The sequence below is a fragment of the Vicugna pacos genome, chromosome 8, assembly GCF_048564905.1.
Source record: "Vicugna pacos chromosome 8, VicPac4, whole genome shotgun sequence".
NCBI lineage: Eukaryota > Metazoa > Chordata > Mammalia > Artiodactyla > Camelidae > Vicugna > Vicugna pacos.
In genome coordinates this window covers 70052457-70072458 of record NC_132994.1, presented here as the reverse complement: position 1 = coordinate 70072458, position 20002 = coordinate 70052457, and the positions used below count along the sequence as shown (strand labels likewise).

The window sequence follows — 20002 nt, the reverse complement described above, 5'->3', positions numbered from 1 at the left end:
GAAATAGTTTCCTGTTCAGGATCTTGGCCTCTCCTTTACTTCCCCGAGAACTTTTCCACACAGCAGCCGGAAATATTTTTAAATGTAAGTCAAATCACGTCTCTCCTTTATTTAAAACCCCTTCAGCATCTCCTGTCTCCGGTTGAAGAAGTCTCACAGGATGTAGCCCCACCTACCTTGCTGACCTCATCTTGAACCAACCCAGTCACCCCTCCAACCCCGCCCACCTGGCCCTGCCAGGGCCTTGGCCTCCTTGTTCCTTCAGTACCAGGGCCTTTCCAGCTTTGCCCAGGAAACTCCTTGCCTGGGTCTTTGCATGGCTGGCTCTGTGTTACCTTCCAAGGTTTCAACTCAGATTTATTTCACCTCCTCAGAGAAGCTTCCCCAGACCATTTAGTCTAAAATACAGTAGCCTCTTTACTCCCACCACTCAGGTCCTCTCTGACATTATCCTAGTTTCTTCACAGCACTTGTTGCAAAATGAAGTTACATTGACCATTTTTTAATTTTATCTGCCTTCACTAAAAGGACATAAATTCTGAGTAGAGACCTCATTTATCTTTTCACTGTTGTGGCCTCAGCGCCTGTACTGTGCCTAGCACAGAGGAGGCATTTGGTGAACATCTGTTGGATGGGCTCCCTCTTCCCTTGAGAACATTCCAGGCTTCTTGTAATGATTTATAAGTCCCTCTGTGATCTGGCCCCTGCTGACTCTTTAATTTACTGGCTCTCAACCCAGGGTTGAGGGTGTGTGTGGCGATTTTGCTGTGTCCTTCCCACCTTATCCCACCCCCAAAAGAGACCTGGCAGTGTCTGGAGGCACTGTCGGCTGTCATGATGGCAGGGGGGCCACCTGCATCTAACGGATAGAGGCCAGAGATGCTGCTAATCATCCTACAGCGCACAGGACAGGCCCACAGAGCACAAGCGGGTCCAGGAGCTGGCAGAGCTGCAGCTGAGCATCTGGCTGTCCTCATCAGCCTCTGTCATGGTCAGAGTTCTAGCCATGCTGAAAGGCCCTGTTCTTTCTAGATCTGGGCCTTTCTAGCTTTGCCCAGGAAACTTTGCTAATCCCCCAGCTTGAATCCCCCTTCTTCTCCCCACTATTCCCAGCTGCTGCTGTCCCTGTTCTTTGCATAGATGGAATCTGGAGGCAAATTGATTTTCAACCTTTACAACATGGAGTTTTGACAGTTTGGAGTTTATAAAGGTAACTCAAGTTTCTACCTTAAGTCGAAAGTAACTTCCATACACAAAGATATTCTCCATGTCTTTTTTTTTTTTAAGATGAGCAACGCTGTTGTTACTGAGGTCTGTAGTGTTATTTTTGTTAATCCAATCACAGAGAATAAATGGGCTGAATTAGTAAAACAGCACCTATGCAGTTAGAGCTTATGGCCATAAAATTAAACTTTCTCAATAGTTAGATACGATGTAGGATGTTTAAACAGATACTAAAGATTTAAATTTCTTTGTTTTTCATGTTTTGTGCCACATTAAAATAATTCTTTTTTTTCCTTTTTAATAATTAATACAGGCAGCTTTTTTACAGTTGCATCAAAAAGTGTATGTAAGATGATACCTTTAAAGAACAAAAGTGAAATTTGGGTAATTTATCAGAAGAGCTTGCCAATTCATGTTGTAATATTTGAATACCATAAATAGGATATTGATCCCAGGGTTGCTGTTTAAGTTGACATTCTGCCTTTATTTTATTCAGAAGACAAAGCTTTGTCCCCTCCTTTTCTCCTTCCCCCAGCATTCCCAGTATTACTGACAAAGGAAAATACTCTCAGGTACTGCAATATGAAAAGATCCCCACACGAGGATTACAAAGTTGTATTTTACTATCTGTGGGCAATAGAATCACAGCCCACCAATTAAAAAAAAAACCCTACAATTTGCATTTTATGATTTTCAAATCATAAGACTTTTAAAATAATTGTGTTTATGTAATGCTCTACTTGCATGCTGGTAAGTTTATAGCTTATAATATTAACACTGCTTTCATTGCATTTTCTTTTTTATTCCAAATCAAGAGTTTTGTGCACAGATTATTTTTTAAAAGCTTTCCATAGAACAAAACATTTTAACTTCGAAGGATAACAATATTCTTTCTGCTGTTGCATATTTATTTTACTGTGTTTTTAGCACTGTAGAATTTTTTTTTAATTTGTATTTTCTAACTTGGTAAAGATGTTATTAGCTTTGAAACTAATTAAGAAATCTGTCAGCTTATTCACAACTTTATCTGAAATTTATGCATCAACCTTGCTAAGAAATCCCAAATAGGCACCTATACATTTTACTTACCCCTTTATTCAGAACTCTAGTACCAGGTGGATTCTCCAGCCCTGTCTTTCCATCTCTCTTTCAGCTTTTAGCCCTCTGGCCTTAATTAATTCAGTTCTATAGTTATTTACTCATTCTTTTCTACCACGAACATTTCCTGAATTCCTGTTCAGGTACCAAGTTCTATTCTAGAAGATAGGGATATGCTGGTAAGTAAAAGATGATGGAGTGACAAATTCATAAGTAATTACATTTAATTGTATGTGATAGATCCTATAATGGAGACAGGTTCAGAGTACACTGGTGGCAGAATTTTTAAAAGTTTGTTATCCTTGGTAGATCATAGAAGACTCAGAAGAGTATAGAATATTTGAACTGAACTCCTAGGTAGAAAAAAGGGCAGGAGGAACTGGGGGTGAGTCCAGGTAGAAAGAGTAGAATGACTTAGTTTACCATTCTTGGTCCAGAGACTTGCTGGTCATCTTCATTACCTGCTTCCACCCTCCTGAGTGGTGTAAGCGAAGGTATTATGGCATAATCCTTCCACTGGCTATAATATTATACTGAATTTTGAATAGATAATTTGAGTTAGATTTTCCATTCAAAAAGAATAATGAGCCACCTAAGATAGAAGGTCATTAGGGAGCTGTCTAGCTGTATTTGGCTTTCCACATCTTTGAGTAGACCTAAGTCTGCTCTGTAGGTCATATACATCCCCTCATCTTTTTCAGTTCTTTCCTTCTTATTTCAAGACTTACTGTAAATAAAAAGCTGCTTCATTTGAGGTATTTTTTTTATTTTAGAGAGTGTTATTTTTCTCAAAATTGATTTAGTTGTGGCTAAGGGGAAAACTGAAGAGGCAGCTGTCATAGTGATTGTATTTCTAAAGAGGTTCAAAGTCTAGAGAGTAAATTACTATAAAAGAAGCCATCTAGCTAAGTCTTTATGTCCTTGAATTTCATCCTCAAGAACACTTATCTCAGAAAGTGGCTTGACTGGTCAAAGGAATCATTGCAGGAAGAAGGTGGGAACAGGCTGGGTTAAAACATTTCAAGCTATAACTGGGATAAAAGAAATAATAGCTGTCAAAAGTTGGTCTTTTACGAGGATTCCTCCAAGATGTCAGCCACCATTAAAGATGATCATTTGAAAATTCTAGCTTTTAATTTGACAAATGGTTACCATAAATTTGACCACCAGTGTGATGAGAACTTATGTATGTGGTGCTCTTAACATTTTATGTGTCACGGAGCTTGTACTGTACCATCTAAACAGGGTACCAGCAAGTCATACTGAAACAGGATTGCAGGAACTCCACTAATTGCCACACTTTTCTCACCCCCTCACCAACTCCTTTGCTTACTATTCCTCTCTTCCTGGACTGCAGTTCAGTGGCAAGAAGAGTGAGAATAGCTTTTCAAGTCCTGAGTATAAAATGTTAATTTTGTCAAGATTTGATATTCTAAAACGGAATTCACGCACACATACATGTGCATACACACAGTTTTTTTCTCCTGACTGTGAGGAGGCTCTGTACACCAAGAGCTCCATTAGGGGAAAGCATATTGCTTTCTTAGAATGAGAGGAAAGCTTTGAGGAATCGTTACATGGTCAGAATTCTGTATATATAAGAGGGGAGAAAGTACCATTATTTTATTGGAACTTTTGTAGTATTGGGTTTAAGGGTATATATTTCATCAGATGGAAAGTTTTTATTTCCTTAGAAACTTGAAAGGAAGTTCAAAAGACTGACCAGAGAAATGCAGAGGAAGGTAAGATATACTGATGCCATGTTGTGCTAGCTAATATTTTATTTTACTACTTTAATCAATAATCTGATTTGTGCATTGGTCAAAACTTGCCGTTTTAAGGTTCTTCATATCTTCATTTTACTATAACTCTACATCATCATGTTTCTACTTGAGAAGTCAGTTTTAATCAAGACTCAATCACAAGCTTTCCTTTGGCATGAGAGAGAGTAACAGCCTCTCCCTGTGAGCTTTTACCGTTGAACTAGCTCACAGTCGGCTCCTTCCCGTTGTTAAGAACCTGCTTGTTTCCCACAGTTCCGATCTTGACTGGCACAAAGGCAACAGGAAGCCTTTCCAAATAGAAGCTTCTCCAACTGGATAGACAGGAGCCCTACTTCTCCAACAGATGCAGGGAAATGGTGCAGGAGACCATCGGGAGACAAAGCACACACATCTTATTCCCGGCAGGGATCCATTTCAGAAAATTTAACCTTATTTTCATCTGTACTTAATGGAAGTATTTTTGTTTTGCATAGGTAGTAAAAACAGAAAATCACTAATCCCAAGGGTGTGGGTTGGCCCATTGTACATGCTAAGTATTGGACAGAATTTGTGTTTATAAAACTTCTACTCCCGAATCCATTTGCTAGAGAAGCCCTTTCTCCACCCTCGTCAGAACTGACACGGCGAGCGCTCTCCGAGGGTCCAATCCAGGTCACGTGTGTTGGGCCGGCCTTGCGCAGCCGCAGTAGCCGCCAAAGGGGTGGTCAAAGGGTCCAGTTTGCGCAGCCGCAGTAACAGGCGGAAGCCGCGTTCGAAGGCGCCGGCTTGGTACCGCCTCAGTAACTTGCTGAGGGAGCGGCCAACGGTCACAGGTGCTTCCCTTCGAGCTTTGAAGGCTGCCGGCTGCTTTCTCCCTTTCTCTTCCGTCATCTGTTGAGCGAGGGGCCATGAGCTGGGCTGTGAGAGTCCTGCGGGCTGGCCAGAGAGTGGGCGCTGCGAAAGCGAATTTCCTGGGCCTGGGAATGGCGTTAGGCCCCCGCCAGACAGCTGGCGTCCCCCTCAGGGGTGCGTGGCCCGTCGCCCCTGCGTCTGAGATGGCGACCGTCAAGTGTGAGCTTCTGAAGAATCTCACTTCGGACGAGGCCGTTCGTTGCAGTAAGATCTCCATTATAGGAACTGGATCGGTTGGCATGGCCTGTGCTATCAGCATCCTGTTAAAAGGCTTGAGTGATGAACTTGCCTTGGTGGATGTTGATGAAGGCCGACTGAAGGGTGAGACAATGGATCTTCAACATGGCAGTTCGTTCATCAAAATGCCAAATATTGTTTGCAGCAAAGATTACCTTGTCACTGCAAACTCCAGCCTCGTGATTATCACAGCAGGTGCACGCCAGGAAAAAGGGGAAACACGCCTTAATTTAGTCCAGCGAAATTTGGCCATCTTTAAATTAATGATTTCCAGTATTGTCCAATACAGCCCTCGCTGCAAACTGATTGTTGTTTCCAATCCAGTGGATATCTTAACTTATGTAGCCTGGAAGTTGAGTGAATTCCCTCAAAACCGTGTTATTGGAAGTGGTTGTAATCTGGACACTGCCCGTTTCCGTTTCTTGATCGGGCAAAGGCTTGGTATCCACTCTGAAAGCTGTCATGGGTGGATCCTTGGAGAGCATGGAGATTCAAGTGTTCCTGTGTGGAGTGGTGTGAACATTGCTGGTGTTCCTCTGAAAACTCTGAACGTAGATATAGGAACTGATAAAGATCCTGAGCAGTGGAAAAATGTTCACAAAGATGTGGTTGCTAGTGCCTATGAGATTATTAAAATGAAAGGTTATACTTCTTGGGCCATTGGCCTATCTGTGGCTGATTTAACAGAAAGTATTTTGAAAAATCTTAGGAGAGTGCATCCAGTTTCAACCAGAATTAAGGGTCTCTATGGAATAAATGAGGAAGTATTCCTCAGTGTTCCTTGTATCCTGGGAGAAAATGGTATTACTGACCTTATAAGAGTAAAGTTGGCCCCTGAAGAAGAGGCTCATCTGCAGAAGAGTGCAAAAACTCTTTGGGAAATTCAGAAGGAGCTTGAGTTTTAAAGTTGTCTTAAAAAACTGCCATTCTGAAGTTATTCAAGGAAAGATAGTTATGGGGTTATGTATATCCAGTTTTTGAATAAATTTGAATTCCTAGAAGTTGGAAAGAGGTAGAGTGACTCCCCTGTTTATTAGCCCTCCGGCTCTTTTATTTAGCATTCTGATTCTTTTCAATAAGTACATGTTAATTCTTTTGTTCTGGGTAGCTTATACCTATGTTCATTTAAATACTGTTTTTTAGAAGTTGTAACTTCCTATACAGTGTAAAAATAAATGTATACACAGAAGTACTTTGTGTAATGGAGCCATCAGCTGTCCTCATTCCCCTGTGACAACCTTATAAGCCAGGCCTTTAAAAAGGCATCATAAAATGGGAGCAGCAGGTCCTGTGTTTGTGTGTGTGTGTATATTTGCATCCGTTCACCTTTGTGTGCCAGTGAAGCAGGATCATTAGGTAAAATATGAAAATAATAGTGATCTGGTTGGTAGCTGTGATAAAGTTTAATGCAATAAAATATAAAGCTTTTAGAAAGAGGCCTACAAAGGTAGTACAGTTACTAAAAATAAAGCCTGACTGAAATCATTTTAGAACTGCCTCTGAGAACCTGACCTGTTAGCACATTAAATCAAGAAGCATGTTGGGGGGGGTATAGCTCAAGTGGTAGAGCGCATGCTGAGCATGCACAAGGTCCTGGGTTCAGTCCCCAGTACCTCCTCTAAAAATAAATACATAAATAAACCTAATTACCTCCCTCCTGCCAAAAAAATTATAAATAAATAAATTAACAACAACAAAAAAGCAGCATGTTAAATTGTTCTTATTGGACTGGGTCTCAGCTGCAGAGTAGGCCTTGGCCCTAAGACACTCCAGGGTCATCTCTTTCTCAGTTTACTTCACATTTACAGAAAGCATTTGCTTTTGAATTGTGTCCTGTTGTTAATCATTGTAATAAAAATTGGCCATTTTAATGAGTACTTAAGGGATTGTATTTCTCAGAAAGTTACATGTTCACTTTCTATTCCTAAATCAATTGACTTTACTATAGATTCTAGACTTTATGCATGTGTTACAGTGAGAGTTTAGGAGAAAGTAAAGATGCTTGTCTGACCTTTACCTAAATAATGGTACTAAGAACTTAGAAAATGAGAAGCTGAGATTTTTAAAATTCATCTTAGCCTTCCTAGTGCAACTGAATATTAAATAACATGGTATGTTCAAACATCTCAGGATTTACATGGCTATCAACAGGCCTAATCAAAATTGAAAAGTACCAGCATCTGCTCTCAAAATTAAGCCAGTCCTGCTTAATTGAACTTTATCAAGTAGACATAGAAAAGCCATCCACCCCAAAAAACTGACTCTTTACTTAACCATACTAATCAGAGCTCCCATACTATTTCATTGAAAATATCAAAATGTTCTGATTATCCAGGAAGCTGTGCCATGTAATGGGATTAGTTGTGCTGAGCTCCCTGAAGGTGGGAAGAGTGGTGCTTTGGTTGTACCAGGTGGTTCTAAAACCTTTTTAAGCTTAACTGCACAAGGTTCCTCTTCTTTGTCCAGCCCTTGAGTTTATTTTTTATTGAAACATAATTGATTTACAATGTGTTAGTTTCTGGTATACAGCATAGTGATTCTGTTATACATATATATTCTTTTTCATTATGGATTATTACAAGATATTGAATATAGTTCCCTGTGCTATACAGTAGGACCTTGTTTATCTTGTATATAATAGTTTGTATATGTTGATCTCAAACTCCTAATTAATCCCTCCCCCCTTTCCCCTTTGATAACCATAAGTTTTCTATGTCTGTGAGTCTGTTTCTGTTTTGTAAATAAGCTAATTTGTGTCATTTTTTTAAGATTCCCCATGTAAGTGATATCAAATGATATTTGTCTTTCTCTGTCTGACTTACTTTGCTTAGTATGATAATCTCTAGGTCCATCCACATTGCTGCACATGGCATTATTTTTATTCTTTTTTATGGCTGAGTAGTATTCCATTGTGTGTATGTGTGTGCATGTATACCACAACCAGCCCTTGAGTTTTTACTCAGCCATGTTTCAATCACATTTAATGTAATATGGAAGGGGACCAGAGCATGCCTTATGTCTGTTTTGTAATTCTCTTCATCAGCTATGTCAGTCAGGATAGGCTAGGTTATACCACAGTAAAAAACAATCTCCAACTGTGTGGCTTAAAATAAAAGAGGTTTGTTTCTTTCCTAAAATCCACTATGAGTTTACACAACTCTCTAGGAAGCTTTCCCCACAGGCCGGCTTCATATATCAGGTTGCCTTGATCTTGAGGCACCACCACAGCCACACAGGTTCCCATGATTGCTATGGAAAAGGAAGAGAGGCCTGGAGAAATGAACACCTGCAATTACATGCTTCACCCTGGAAGTGACATACATTTCTTTTCCTCATATTTTGTTAGCCAGAATTAGTCTCGTGGTTACCTAACTTCAAGAGGGTAGAGAAATATAACCCCCCTGTATCAAGAAATAGATGAGTGCTGGCTGTCAGTAAACATTGGTAATAATCTGCTATAGCATTCTAAATATCATGGTCACCATTGCAAGAAGTATGTATTATAGGCTTTTAAAGTCATTTTTAGTGAAATTTGGTACATGAGTAGAGGTTGTAGAGGTGCCATGTCTTTACAGATCACAGAACCAGAGCGTCTGTGGGGGAAGAGCCTGGATATCAGTCAGGCAGTTGTACTCCTAAACCACATCACTGTGGAGGGGTTAACCTCTCTGACCTCTGGTTGGTTCCTCATATGTAAAGTGGTAGTCCTCATTTATGCCACATAGAATTGGGAAGACTTAATGTAAAAGCCTACTGCTTGGTATATAGGTGATCTCAAATGGCAGACGTTATTATTCCTGTTCTTATTCTGTTTTATCTTATGAAGAAGCTCAATTTCCAGGTTCTTCAGAATTACCATTGGCACTGTAGGTATTGACATATGCAAAGGCTTGCTCATCAGTTGGTCCTATAAAGCCTTTATTATTCCAGCCCTAGCACTGAGGCTGGCAGTAGTCCTCTACCTACAAATGAGGAAACTGAAGCTAAATGAGCTAGTTGATGGCAAAGACATTTTAAAACTTGGAGCTTTTAATTCCGATAGCTGCCTGTTTATTAGGCTAAATGCTGTAAGGCTTTTCTCAGATTAATTAAATTGGGGACTTAGCCTCAGGCTTTTGTCATTTTTTATCACATATATATTAGACATATATATATATGTTCACATATATATTCATCATATATATATTAGCATATATTAGACCAAAAGTTTTCATGTTTTTTCCCTTGCCAAGATAAGCATGTTAAATATGTAGCCGTATCCCATGTTTCACTCCTGGTATACTGGCTAAATGGCTCTTCAAAAAGCCTTTGCAGTGTGAATGAGAATAGTAACATTATTGGAAATGTAATCTTGAACCTGTTCTCATAACTAAAAAGTCAGTCAGAATGTCTGTATTAGTGAAAATTACTTGTAATACATTTTCCAATTGTCATAACACTCTAAGAATTGCTGCCTTAAAGTGGTACTTTCTGGTAATATCACAACACAGCACTATTGGACACAATTTGGGACTTAAGGATGATGTTCTTGGAGCAGTGGGCTCATTGCCTAGGGAGTGCCATTCGGACCTTAGTTTGTGGAGAGAGGCTCCTGGAGTTGTGCATTACTCAGTGGCCCTACTTAGAAGGGTAGGCCTGTGATCAATAACCTTGGAAAAATTCTCCCTGGTCAGAGGAAAGAGGGAAGAAGACTGCAGGAAAGAAATCCCCGAGTTTAGAAAATGCTTCAGATTAAAACTGAGTTGCCAGATGGAGAGTCAAGTTCCCAGCATGCCCCATCTTCAAACTTGTGGGGTATTAGGGTAGAGGGATGGTTCTGTGGCAATGGCTGTGATTATTATTGTGGAATACATTTATTTTATAACCACATGTGCTTAAATGTACCCAATCCCTAAATCATTTGTCAAGCACATTTGTAAGCAAGGGAATGTTCTGTAGGCCTGTGATAGAGTATCACTGATAAGACCAACACCTCTGATCTGCATATCAGAAATTGAAACAGGTGGAAGAAACTGAAGGTTTTCATCTACTATCCATATACATTAATACTACAAGCTTTAAAACCTTCTATGGAGCCCTATTGTTCAAAGCAACTTGAGGCCCTGTTTATAACTTAAAATGTAGACTTTATTTCCATTTCCACAGCTTACATTTTTTTTAAATTTCATCAAAATATAGTTGATGTACAATATTATGTAACAGGTGTAAAATACAGTGTTTCAGAATTTTTAAAGGTTATACTCCATTTATTATTATAAAATATTGGTTACATACCCTGTGTTGTACAGTATATCCTTGTAGCTTATTTTATACATAATAGTTTGTACCTGTTAGTCCCCTATCCCTATATTGCCCCTCCCCTTATCCTTCTCCCCACTGGTAGCCCCTGGTTTGTTCTCTATATCTGTGAGTCATATGTTTCTTTTTTGTTATATTCAGTAGTTTGTTGTGTTTTTTCAGATTCCACATAAAAGTGATATCATACAGTATTTGTCTTTCTCTTTTGGACTTATTTCACTAAGCATGATACCCTCCAGACCCATCCATGTTGTTTCAAATGGCAAAATTTCATTCCCTTTTATGGCTGAATAGTATTCCACTATATATGCATGTGTGTGTGTATACACACCACATATTCTTTATCCATTCATCTGTGATGGACTCTTAGGTCACTTCCATATCTTGGCAATTGTAAACAATGCTGCTATGAATGTTGGGGTGCATGTATCTTTTCAAATTAGTGTTTTTGGTTTTTTTCAGAAATACTTCCAGGAGTGGAATTGCTGGGTCATATGGTAGTTCTATTTTTAGTATTTTGAGAAATCTCCATACTGTTTTTCACATTGGCTGCACCTAGTTTACATTCCTACCAATAACATATAAGGGTTTCCTCTTCTCCACATCCTCACCAACATTTGTTGTTTGTGTTCTTTTTAAGGATAACCATTCTAACATGTGTGAGGTCATATCTCATTGTGGTTTTGATTTGCATTTCCCAGCAGATTTAGTGATGCTGAGCATCTTTTCATGTTCCTGTTGGCCATCTGCATGTCCTCTTCAAAAAAATATCTATTTAGGTCTTATGCCCATTTTTTTATCAGGTTGTTATTTTTCAGTTTGGGGGTCTTTTTTTTTTTTTTAAGGCAACTGTTGTTGTTGAGTTGTATGAGCTATTTATTTATATAAGTTAGATATTAAATCCTTATCAGTCATATCATTTGCAAATATTTTCTCCCATTCAGTAGGTTGTCTTCATTTTATCAATGGTTTCCTTTGTTGTGCAGTGTAATTAGGTCTCATTTGGTTATTTTTGCTTTTATTTCCTTTGCTTTAGGAGACAGATCCAAAAAAAAATATTGCTAGTATTTATGTCAAAGAGTGTTCTGCCTGTGTTTTCCTCTAGGAGTTTTATAGTTCCCAGTCTTACATTTAGGACTTTAATCCATTTTGAGTTTATTTTTGTGCATGGTGTTAGAGAATGTCCTAATTTCATTCTTTTACATGTAGCTGTCCAGTTTTCCCAGTACGCCTTATTGAAGAGACTTTTCTCCATTGTATATTCTTGGCTTCATTGTTGTAGATTGATTGAGCATAAGTGCATGGATTTATTTCTGGGTTCTTTAGTCTTTCCACTGATTTATGTCTTTTTGTATCAGCACCATACTTTTTTGATTACTGTAGCTTTGTAGTATAGTCTGAAGTCAGGGAGTATGATTCCTCTAGCTCTGTTCTTCCTTCCCAAGATTATTTTGGCTATATAGGGTCTTCTGTGTTTTCATACAAATTTTAAAGTTATTTGTTCTAGTTCTGTGAAACATGCCATTGGCATTTTGATAGGGATTGCATTGAGTCTGTAGATTGCCTTGGGTAGTATGGTCATTTTTAACAGTATCAATTCTTCCAATTCATGAACATGGTATATCTTTACATCTGTTTGTGTTGTCTTCAGTTTCTTTCATCACTGTCTTATGGTTTTCCAACTACAGATCTTTTTCCCATCGGGTTGTTTTATTCCTAGGTTATTTTATTTTATTTTATTTTATTTTAAATGAGATTGGTTCCTCGGTTTCTCTTTCTGATAGTTCATTATTAGTGTATAAAAATGCAGTAGATTTTCGTATATTAATTTTGTATCCTGCAACTTTACCAAATTCACTGATGAGCTCTAGTAGTTTTCTGGTGGCATTCTTAGGATTTTCTATGTAAAGTATCATGTCATCTACAGTGACAGTTTTACTTATTCCTTTCCAATTTGGATTTCTTTTTCTTCTCTGGTTACTGTGGCTTGGACTTAGAATACTATGTTGAATAAAAGTGTTGAGAGTGGGCATCCTTGTCTTTTTCCTGATCTCAGAGGAAACACTTTGAGCTTTTCACTATTGAGTATAATGTTAGCTGTGGGTTTGTCACATATGGTCTTTATTATGTTGAGGTATGTTCCATTTATACCCACTTTCTGGGTAAAGGGATTTTGAATTTTGTCAAAAGATTTTTCACCATCTATTGAGATGATTATATGGTTTTTATTCTTCAGTGTGTTAATGTGGTGTATTACACTGATTGATTTGTGGATATTGAAAAATCCTTACATCCCTGGGATAAATCCCACTTGATCATAGTGTATGATCCTTTTAATGTATTGTTGGATTTGGTTTGCTAATATTTTGTTGAGGTTTTTTGCATCTATGTTCATCAATGATATTGGCCTATAATTTTCTTTTTTTGTGTGATATCTTTGTCTGGTTTTGGTATAAGGATGATGCTGGTGTCATAGAATGAGTTTGGAAGTGTACCTTCCTCTGCAGTTTTTTGGAATAGTTTGAGAAGAATAGGTGTTAACTCTTCTCTAAATGTTTGGTAGAATTCACCTGTGAAGCCATCTGGTCCTGGACTTTTGTTTATTGAGACTTTTTAAATTACTGATTCAATTTCATTGCTGGTAACTGGTCTGGTCATATTTTCTATTTCTTCCTGGGTCAGTCTTGGGAGATTACACATTTTTAAGAATCTGACATTTCTTCTCAGTTTTCTATGCTATTGGCATATAGTTGTTCATAGTAGTCTCTTAAGAATGATTCTTTGTATTTCTGTGGTGTCAGTTGTAACATCTTTTTTATTTCTGATTTTATTGATTTGGGTCTTTTCCCTTTTTTTCTTGATGAGTCTGGCTAAATATTTATCAATTTTGTTTATCTTTTCAAAGAACCAGCTTTTAGTTTCATTGGTTTTTTTTTTTAGTCTGTATTTCATTTATTTCTGCTCTGGTCTTTATGATTTCTTTCCTTCTACTAACTTTGGGTTTTGTTCATTCTTCTTTCTCTATTTCCTTTTGATGTAGGTTAGGTTATTGGAGATTTTTCTTGTTTCCTGAGGTAAGCTTGTATCAACTATAAACTTCCCTGTTAGAAATGCTTTTGCTGCATCACATAGATTTTGGATCTTGGATCATCATGTTTTCACTTTCATTTGTCTTTAGGTATTTTTTAATTTCCTCTTTAATTTCTTCATTGATCCATTAGTTGTTTTAGTGCATATTATTTAGCCTCCACGTGTTCATGTGTTTTGCAGTTTTTTTTTCTTGCAGTTGATTTCTAGTCTTACAGCATTGTGGTTGGGAAAGATGCTTGACATGATTTAAGTTTTTTTGTTTTATTTTGTTTTGTTTAAATTTACCAAGGCTTGTTTTGTGGCCTAGCATGTGATCTATCCTGGAGAATGTTCTATGTGCACTTGAAAAGAATGTATATTCTGCTGCTTTTAGTTGCAATGTTCTATATATGTCAATTAAGTCCATCTGGTCTAATGTGTCATTTAAGGCCAGTGTTTTATTTTCTGTCTTGGTGATCTGTCCATTGATGTAAGTAGGGCGTTAAAATCCCCTACTATTATTGTGTTACTGTGATCTCACCCTTTATGTCCATTCATATTTGTTTTTTGTATTTAAGTGTTCCTATGTTGGGTGCATATATATTTACAACTGTCATATCTTCCTCTTAGACTGAACTTATGTAGTGTCCTTCTTTGTCTCTTATAGCAGCCTTTATTTTAAAGTGTATTTGTGTAATATAAGTGTAGGCAGCATGTATATGCGTCTTGTTTTCTATCCACTCAGCCACAGTATGTTTTTTGATTGGAGAATTTCCATTTAAGGTAATTATTGATATGTATGTTCTTATTGCCATTTTGTTAATTGCTTGAGGGGTGTTCTTTAGGTCTTTTTTTCCCCCTTTTGTTCTCTTGTGATTTGATAACTAACTTTAGTGTTACACTTGGATTCCTTTGTGTGTGTGTGTGTGTGTGTGTGTTTGTGTGTGTGTACCCATTATAGACATTTGGTTTATGGTTACCATGAGGTTTTTAGATAGATGGATAGATGGATGGATGGATAGATGGATAGATAGATAAGTAGATAGACAGAGAGAGAGAGAGTTGTTTTAAGTTGCTGATCTCTTAATTTCAAATGCATTTTAGCAACCCTGCATTTTGTACTCTCCTCTCCTCACTGTTTTTTATATCATATTTTATATCTAAGTGTTTTGTGTATCCCTTAACTGCTTATTATGGATATAGATGATTTTTACTACTTTTATCTTTTAATCTTCCTACTAGATGTGTGTAGATGATTTCCTACCTTTATTGTGTGTTTGACTTTACCATTGAGCTTTTTTTTTTTCATTTTGTAATTTTCATGTTTCTAGTTGCAGCCTTTTCTTTTTCACTTAGAGAAGTTTCTTTAACATTTGTAAAGCTGGTTTGGTGGTGCTGAACTCTTTTAGCTTTTGCTTGTCTATAAACGTTTTTGACCATTCCATCATATCTGATCAAGAGTCTTGCTGGGTAGAGTATCCTTGGTTGTAGGTTTTTCCCTTTCATTACTTTAAATGTGTTGTATCACTCCTTTCTGGCTGGCAGCATTTCTCCTGAAGTCAGCTGATAGCCTTATGGGAGTTCCCTTGTATGGTATTTGTTGCTTTTCCCTTGGTGCTTTTTATATTCTCTCTTTACCTTTAATTTTTGCCACTTTAATTACAGTGTGTCTTGGTGTGTTCCTGTTTGGGTTAATCCTGTATGGGACTTTCTGGACTTGTATGACTGTTTCCTTTCTCAGGTTAGGGATGTTCACAGCTATTATATCTTCAAGTATGTTCTCAGCCCTTCTCTTCTTCTTTGATTCCTATAATGCAAATGTTTGTTATTGTGCTTGATACTGTTCTAAAGGTCTCTTAAACAGTCCTTATTTCTTTTCATTTTTTCTTCTGTTCAGCATCAATGATTTCCACTACTCTGTCATCCATCTCACTGATCTGCTCCTCTGTATCATTTAGTCTACTATTGATTCCTTCTAGTATTTTTTTAGTTCAGTTATTGTATTCTTCATCTCTGATTGTTCTTTATTTTCTAATTTTTTGTAATTCTTGCTCTGTGCATCCATTCTTCTCCCGCATTCTTTGATCATCTTTATGATCCCTTCTCTGAACACTTTCTTGGGTAGATTGCCTGTCTCCACCCTGTGTGTCCCAGCAGTGCACTTCCCCTCTCGTCACCCAAGCTATATATGCTCTAGGGGTTCCCCCATGAGGGGTGTGTGGGCCCTTCTGTTGTGATCAGCTGACTATGTGGGTAGTCTGATAGGCTTGGTTGGCTGCTGGTTGAGTTGGTTGTCAGGCCATGCGTTGTGCGGAAGCTTCTAGCTGCTAGGTCCAGGTCACAAGGTGGCTGACTGCAGAACCTCTGGGGGCTCCGGGGCTAGGGCTAGGTCTGCAGGCTGCAGTATTGTGGTTTTCCTGAGTCTGGTGTCTGCCTCCTGGTGGGTGAGACTGTTCCAGAGGCTAGAGCAGGCTTCCTGGAGGGTAGGGCTGGGTCCAGGGGATTCTGGGGCTGATGCCTGCCCCCTGGTGGTTGAAACTGGGTCCCAAACCCTCTGGTGGGCCAGGCTATGTCTAGAGGCAGCTGTAGGCTCAGGAGGTCTTAAGGCAGCCTGTCTGCTGATGGGTGGGCTGTGTCCCTGCCCAGTTAGTTACTTGGCATGAGGTGTCCCAGCACGGGCAAGTACAGGCTGTCAAGTGGGCCCAAAGGAGGATTCCACAGTGGCGCCTGCCAACACCAGTGTCCAAGTGGTAGAAGGAGCTCCTGAGAATGGCTGCCCCAGTGTCTGTCCCCAGGGTGAGCTGCAGCTGCTCCGTACCTCTCCAGGAGACTCTCCAAGACCAGCAGGTAGGTCTGGCCCAGGCTCCTATCAAATTACTGCTATTGCCCTGGGTCCCGGAGCATGTGAGATTTTGTGTCCATCCTTTAAGAGTGAAATCTCTATTTCCCCCAGTCCTCTAGGACTCACAAAAAGCCCCACTGGGTGCCAAAGCCAAATGCCCTGGGGGCTCATTTCCCAGTGCAGGACCCCTGGGCTGAGGAAACTGACATGGGACTCAAAATTCTCACTTCTGTGGGAGAACCTCGGCAATGTAATTATTCTCCAGTTTGTGGGTTGTCCAGCGAGGGGATGGGACTTGACAATACCGTGAGTGCATCCCTCTTACCCATCTCTTTGTGGTTTCTTTATGTCTTTAGTTGTAGAAGATCTTTTCTGGTAGGTTCTGGCCTTTTCACTGATGGTTGTTTTGCTGCTAGTCATGATTTTGCTTGTGAGAGGAGGTAAGCTCAGGGTCTTTCTACTCCACTGTCTTGGCCAGTCTCCTCCACAGCTGCAAAAGAGGGTGAAATGGTGTTCTTTATCCCATTTGTCTCCCTTCCCTTCCCTTGCTCTGAAGTCTGTCTGTTCTTAGCTGGCTATATTTCAGATATGATTCCTTCTAGTGGTTCAGTTACTCACTTATGACCTTGGGAACAAGCAAATAATCCAATATTTGGGAAATGAGAGGAAAGGAAAAAATTGGGCCAAGAAGAGGAAATGGGAACACAACCCCCTGCCCCTGCTGAAGGAAAGCAGCCACTGCTATTTAGAAGTACATTTCCAGTCCCTCCCCGGGAATGCAGCACTGCCTCTAGTTGAGAACCCCTCATGAAGGGTTCATCAGAGAACAAAGTAGAGGGCTGCAGGGCAGAGGGGGTCAGGGGGAGACACACACACCGTGGATGCGTGTGTGTGTCTTCAAGATTGGTGTCTGGGACCCAAATGTTGAGAGAGTTGGCATGGACCTCCTACAGCCTACATATGATGGGTAGCATTATGTCTTCCACTATCAGAATATTTAAGTCAAAATGATATTTAACTATAAATTAATGCTTTTAACAAACATACCATTTATATATATATATATATATATGTGTGTGTGTGTGTGTGTGTGTGTATATCTCCATGTGAGCTTTGTTCTTGGAACATAATACGCAATTTGATACTGTAATGACAGTAGCTGAAATATTAGCCCACTCTCAAAGTAACCAGTCCAAGTAATGACTTTCATGTTGTTCTGAGTCCAGAGTGCTTCCCCAGTCTGATTGAGGAGAGCTGTATCTTTGAGAAATACTGGTTGGGATATGGCTGATCAGAAAATTGCAGTGCTGTGCTATAGTACCTCTGAAATAATACCTTCAGAACAAGACTGTCTAGATTAAAAAGAATGAACCAGAGTGTGTGGAGCTAGTATTACCTAACCTGAAGATTACCCACCACCCATAAATTAGTACGCCCCTCCATTAGGGCAGGGCTCCAGGCTGATACTGCATATTCAGATCATCCAGCCTCCTGCTCAGAATCTCAGACCCCAGATAAACCTCTGCTGGTTGAACCTCTACATTTTCAACACTGTCTGGCACGTAGAAACATTCCAGTTTATCTGCCATGCATTAATTCCTTCTTTATTAGCCCCCTACTAAGTTTCTTCTCTCCACTCCTTCCCTCTGGCCCCAAAATTTCTCTAACTTTGAATGGCCTCAGTATATTCATTTATTCATTTAGACAGAAATCCCATTCTCAACTGCATCTTTATAATATGAAAGCCAACAACACATACCATAGGGAGTAAACGTCTTGGAGGGTTGATGGTTTAGGGCACATTGCCTTCCCGATTCAGAGTGGAGTTTTATGTTATTTAGGGTCCAATAGATTTATACTTGGAAGAAGAAAAGAGATGTGTCTCATTGTCTTTCAAGGTAGTGAGAACAGTTTTTATCTTCTGTTGCTCTTCTTTGCTCAGTACCACAGCAGTGAGACATCATTCATTCAGCCATGGTGTCCATCTCTAATAGCTTTGGCTTTTATCCATCTTTTAACATTTAATGACTAATTTTTTTTTCATCTTTCAGATGAAAGACTTTCGAAGCAAAATGCAATCAATATTTCCAGCAATTCCCAAGAACTCTGAGTCGGCTGTTGAGTGGGAGGAAGCACTGAAATCTAAATGAGATGAGCATGGTGGATGAAGTCCAGAACCATTATTCCGGGAAAGGCTGACTTTGGAGATGCCACAACACAAAGAGACTCGATTGATTTCTCCTCAGGAACACACGCAGTTTGTTGACTGAACCTACGGGATGGATGGCATTCAGTGTCCTCATAGGCGGCCGATGGCCATTTCTGTGTGCTGTACTTTACCACTGCTGTGGTTATGCTCACAAGGGATGTGTATGTTTGTGTGTGGGTGGGGAGGGTAAAGTTTTCCCAAAGTTAGGAAGGAAGACTACTTAAAAATAATTATACAGATAACTTCTCCATATGAAGGAAATCCCAGTGGAAAGACTTTCATGAATATAACAGTTGAAACTAAGTTTTTTACCTGAAAAAAAAAGTATAATAATATATGATAGAAAATCTTTATAAACAGACTCCTAACAGCAGTAGTACCTCAACATGTCCAATTAAATAAGTTTCAGCAGCCTTTCTTGTCAGCATGTGGTTGTCCGAACTTGGAGGACTTGCTCCTGTTAGGCAGACTCCAAAGTGATGGATCAGTAGGTGGATCCTGTACATCAGGCAGTGGGTGTGGCTCTGTGGTCCTGGACACAGTCTTTACTTGTATGTGCTAGTTACTTACCTGACGCCCTTACCTTAAGGCCTGTAGCAGAGGGTATAGCTCAGTGGTAGAGTGTGTGCTTAGCATGTACAAAGTGAGATCCTGGGTTCAATCCCCAGTACTTCCATTAAAAATAAATTTAAAAATTAACCTAATTAGACACCCCCCCACACACACACATACAAAAAAAAAAAAACCTTTAAATTCTTAAACAAGAAGCCAGTAACAGATTATGATAACTTGAAAGGATAATCATGCTAAAATAATGATACCATGGGTATAAAATGTACTTTTTTGAGAAATTGGTTCTGGGTCCCTAAATAGTGACTGACAGCTTATAGCTTTACCTCAGTTGTCAGTATGAAAATAGCCCAGTTATCCCTTACCTTAAATATTTTCAACCAGAAAGTTACCTGAGTATTGAGTGTCAATATTAATTGGTACCACCTCCCTAATAGAAACAGCTATTGTTCTGTTTCTGTAAACACACCCAGCCCTTTCCTGTCCTCCAAGATCTCTCCCAGAAAACAGAGAATAATGTCTACATGCAGTTATTTTTGCTGGAGATGAAAATTTTTTTTTAAGAAAAGTAATATGCCAATATGTCCAGAAAAATAACCTCTGGTTGAATATCTTTCTGTACTTTCTTTATAATTGCTTAGGCCCTAATTAGCAATCAAGTTTAATAAAGTACATTTGAAATTTATCTGTTATAATGAAACCTTTTAATTTTAAGGAAGAATTTTAAATGAAATGTCAAGTGCATAATGTAACATTTTTCTCTGGACCGTGTTACCCTGT

At 39.1% G+C, this 20002-nt stretch overlaps 2 protein-coding genes across 2 annotated transcripts in view; both read left to right on the top strand.

The window, feature by feature from the left end:
- TMEM242 (transmembrane protein 242) overlaps nt 1-19782 on the top strand; it is a 37210-nt gene extending 17428 nt beyond the window's left edge. The window contains exon 4 of the mRNA XM_006197703.4: nt 18495-19782. Coding sequence (XP_006197765.1) covers nt 18495-18593 — 99 coding nt within the window. The 3' untranslated portion in view covers nt 18594-19782. The remainder of the gene's footprint in view (nt 1-18494) is intronic.
- On the top strand, nt 4220-6426 carry LDHAL6B (lactate dehydrogenase A like 6B). The gene has a single exon (XM_031679831.2). The coding sequence runs from the start codon at nt 4994-4996 to the stop codon at nt 6137-6139; it is 1146 nt and encodes a 381-aa protein (XP_031535691.2). The 5' UTR covers nt 4220-4993; the 3' UTR covers nt 6140-6426.
- Nucleotides 19783-20002: the final 220 nt, after the last annotated feature.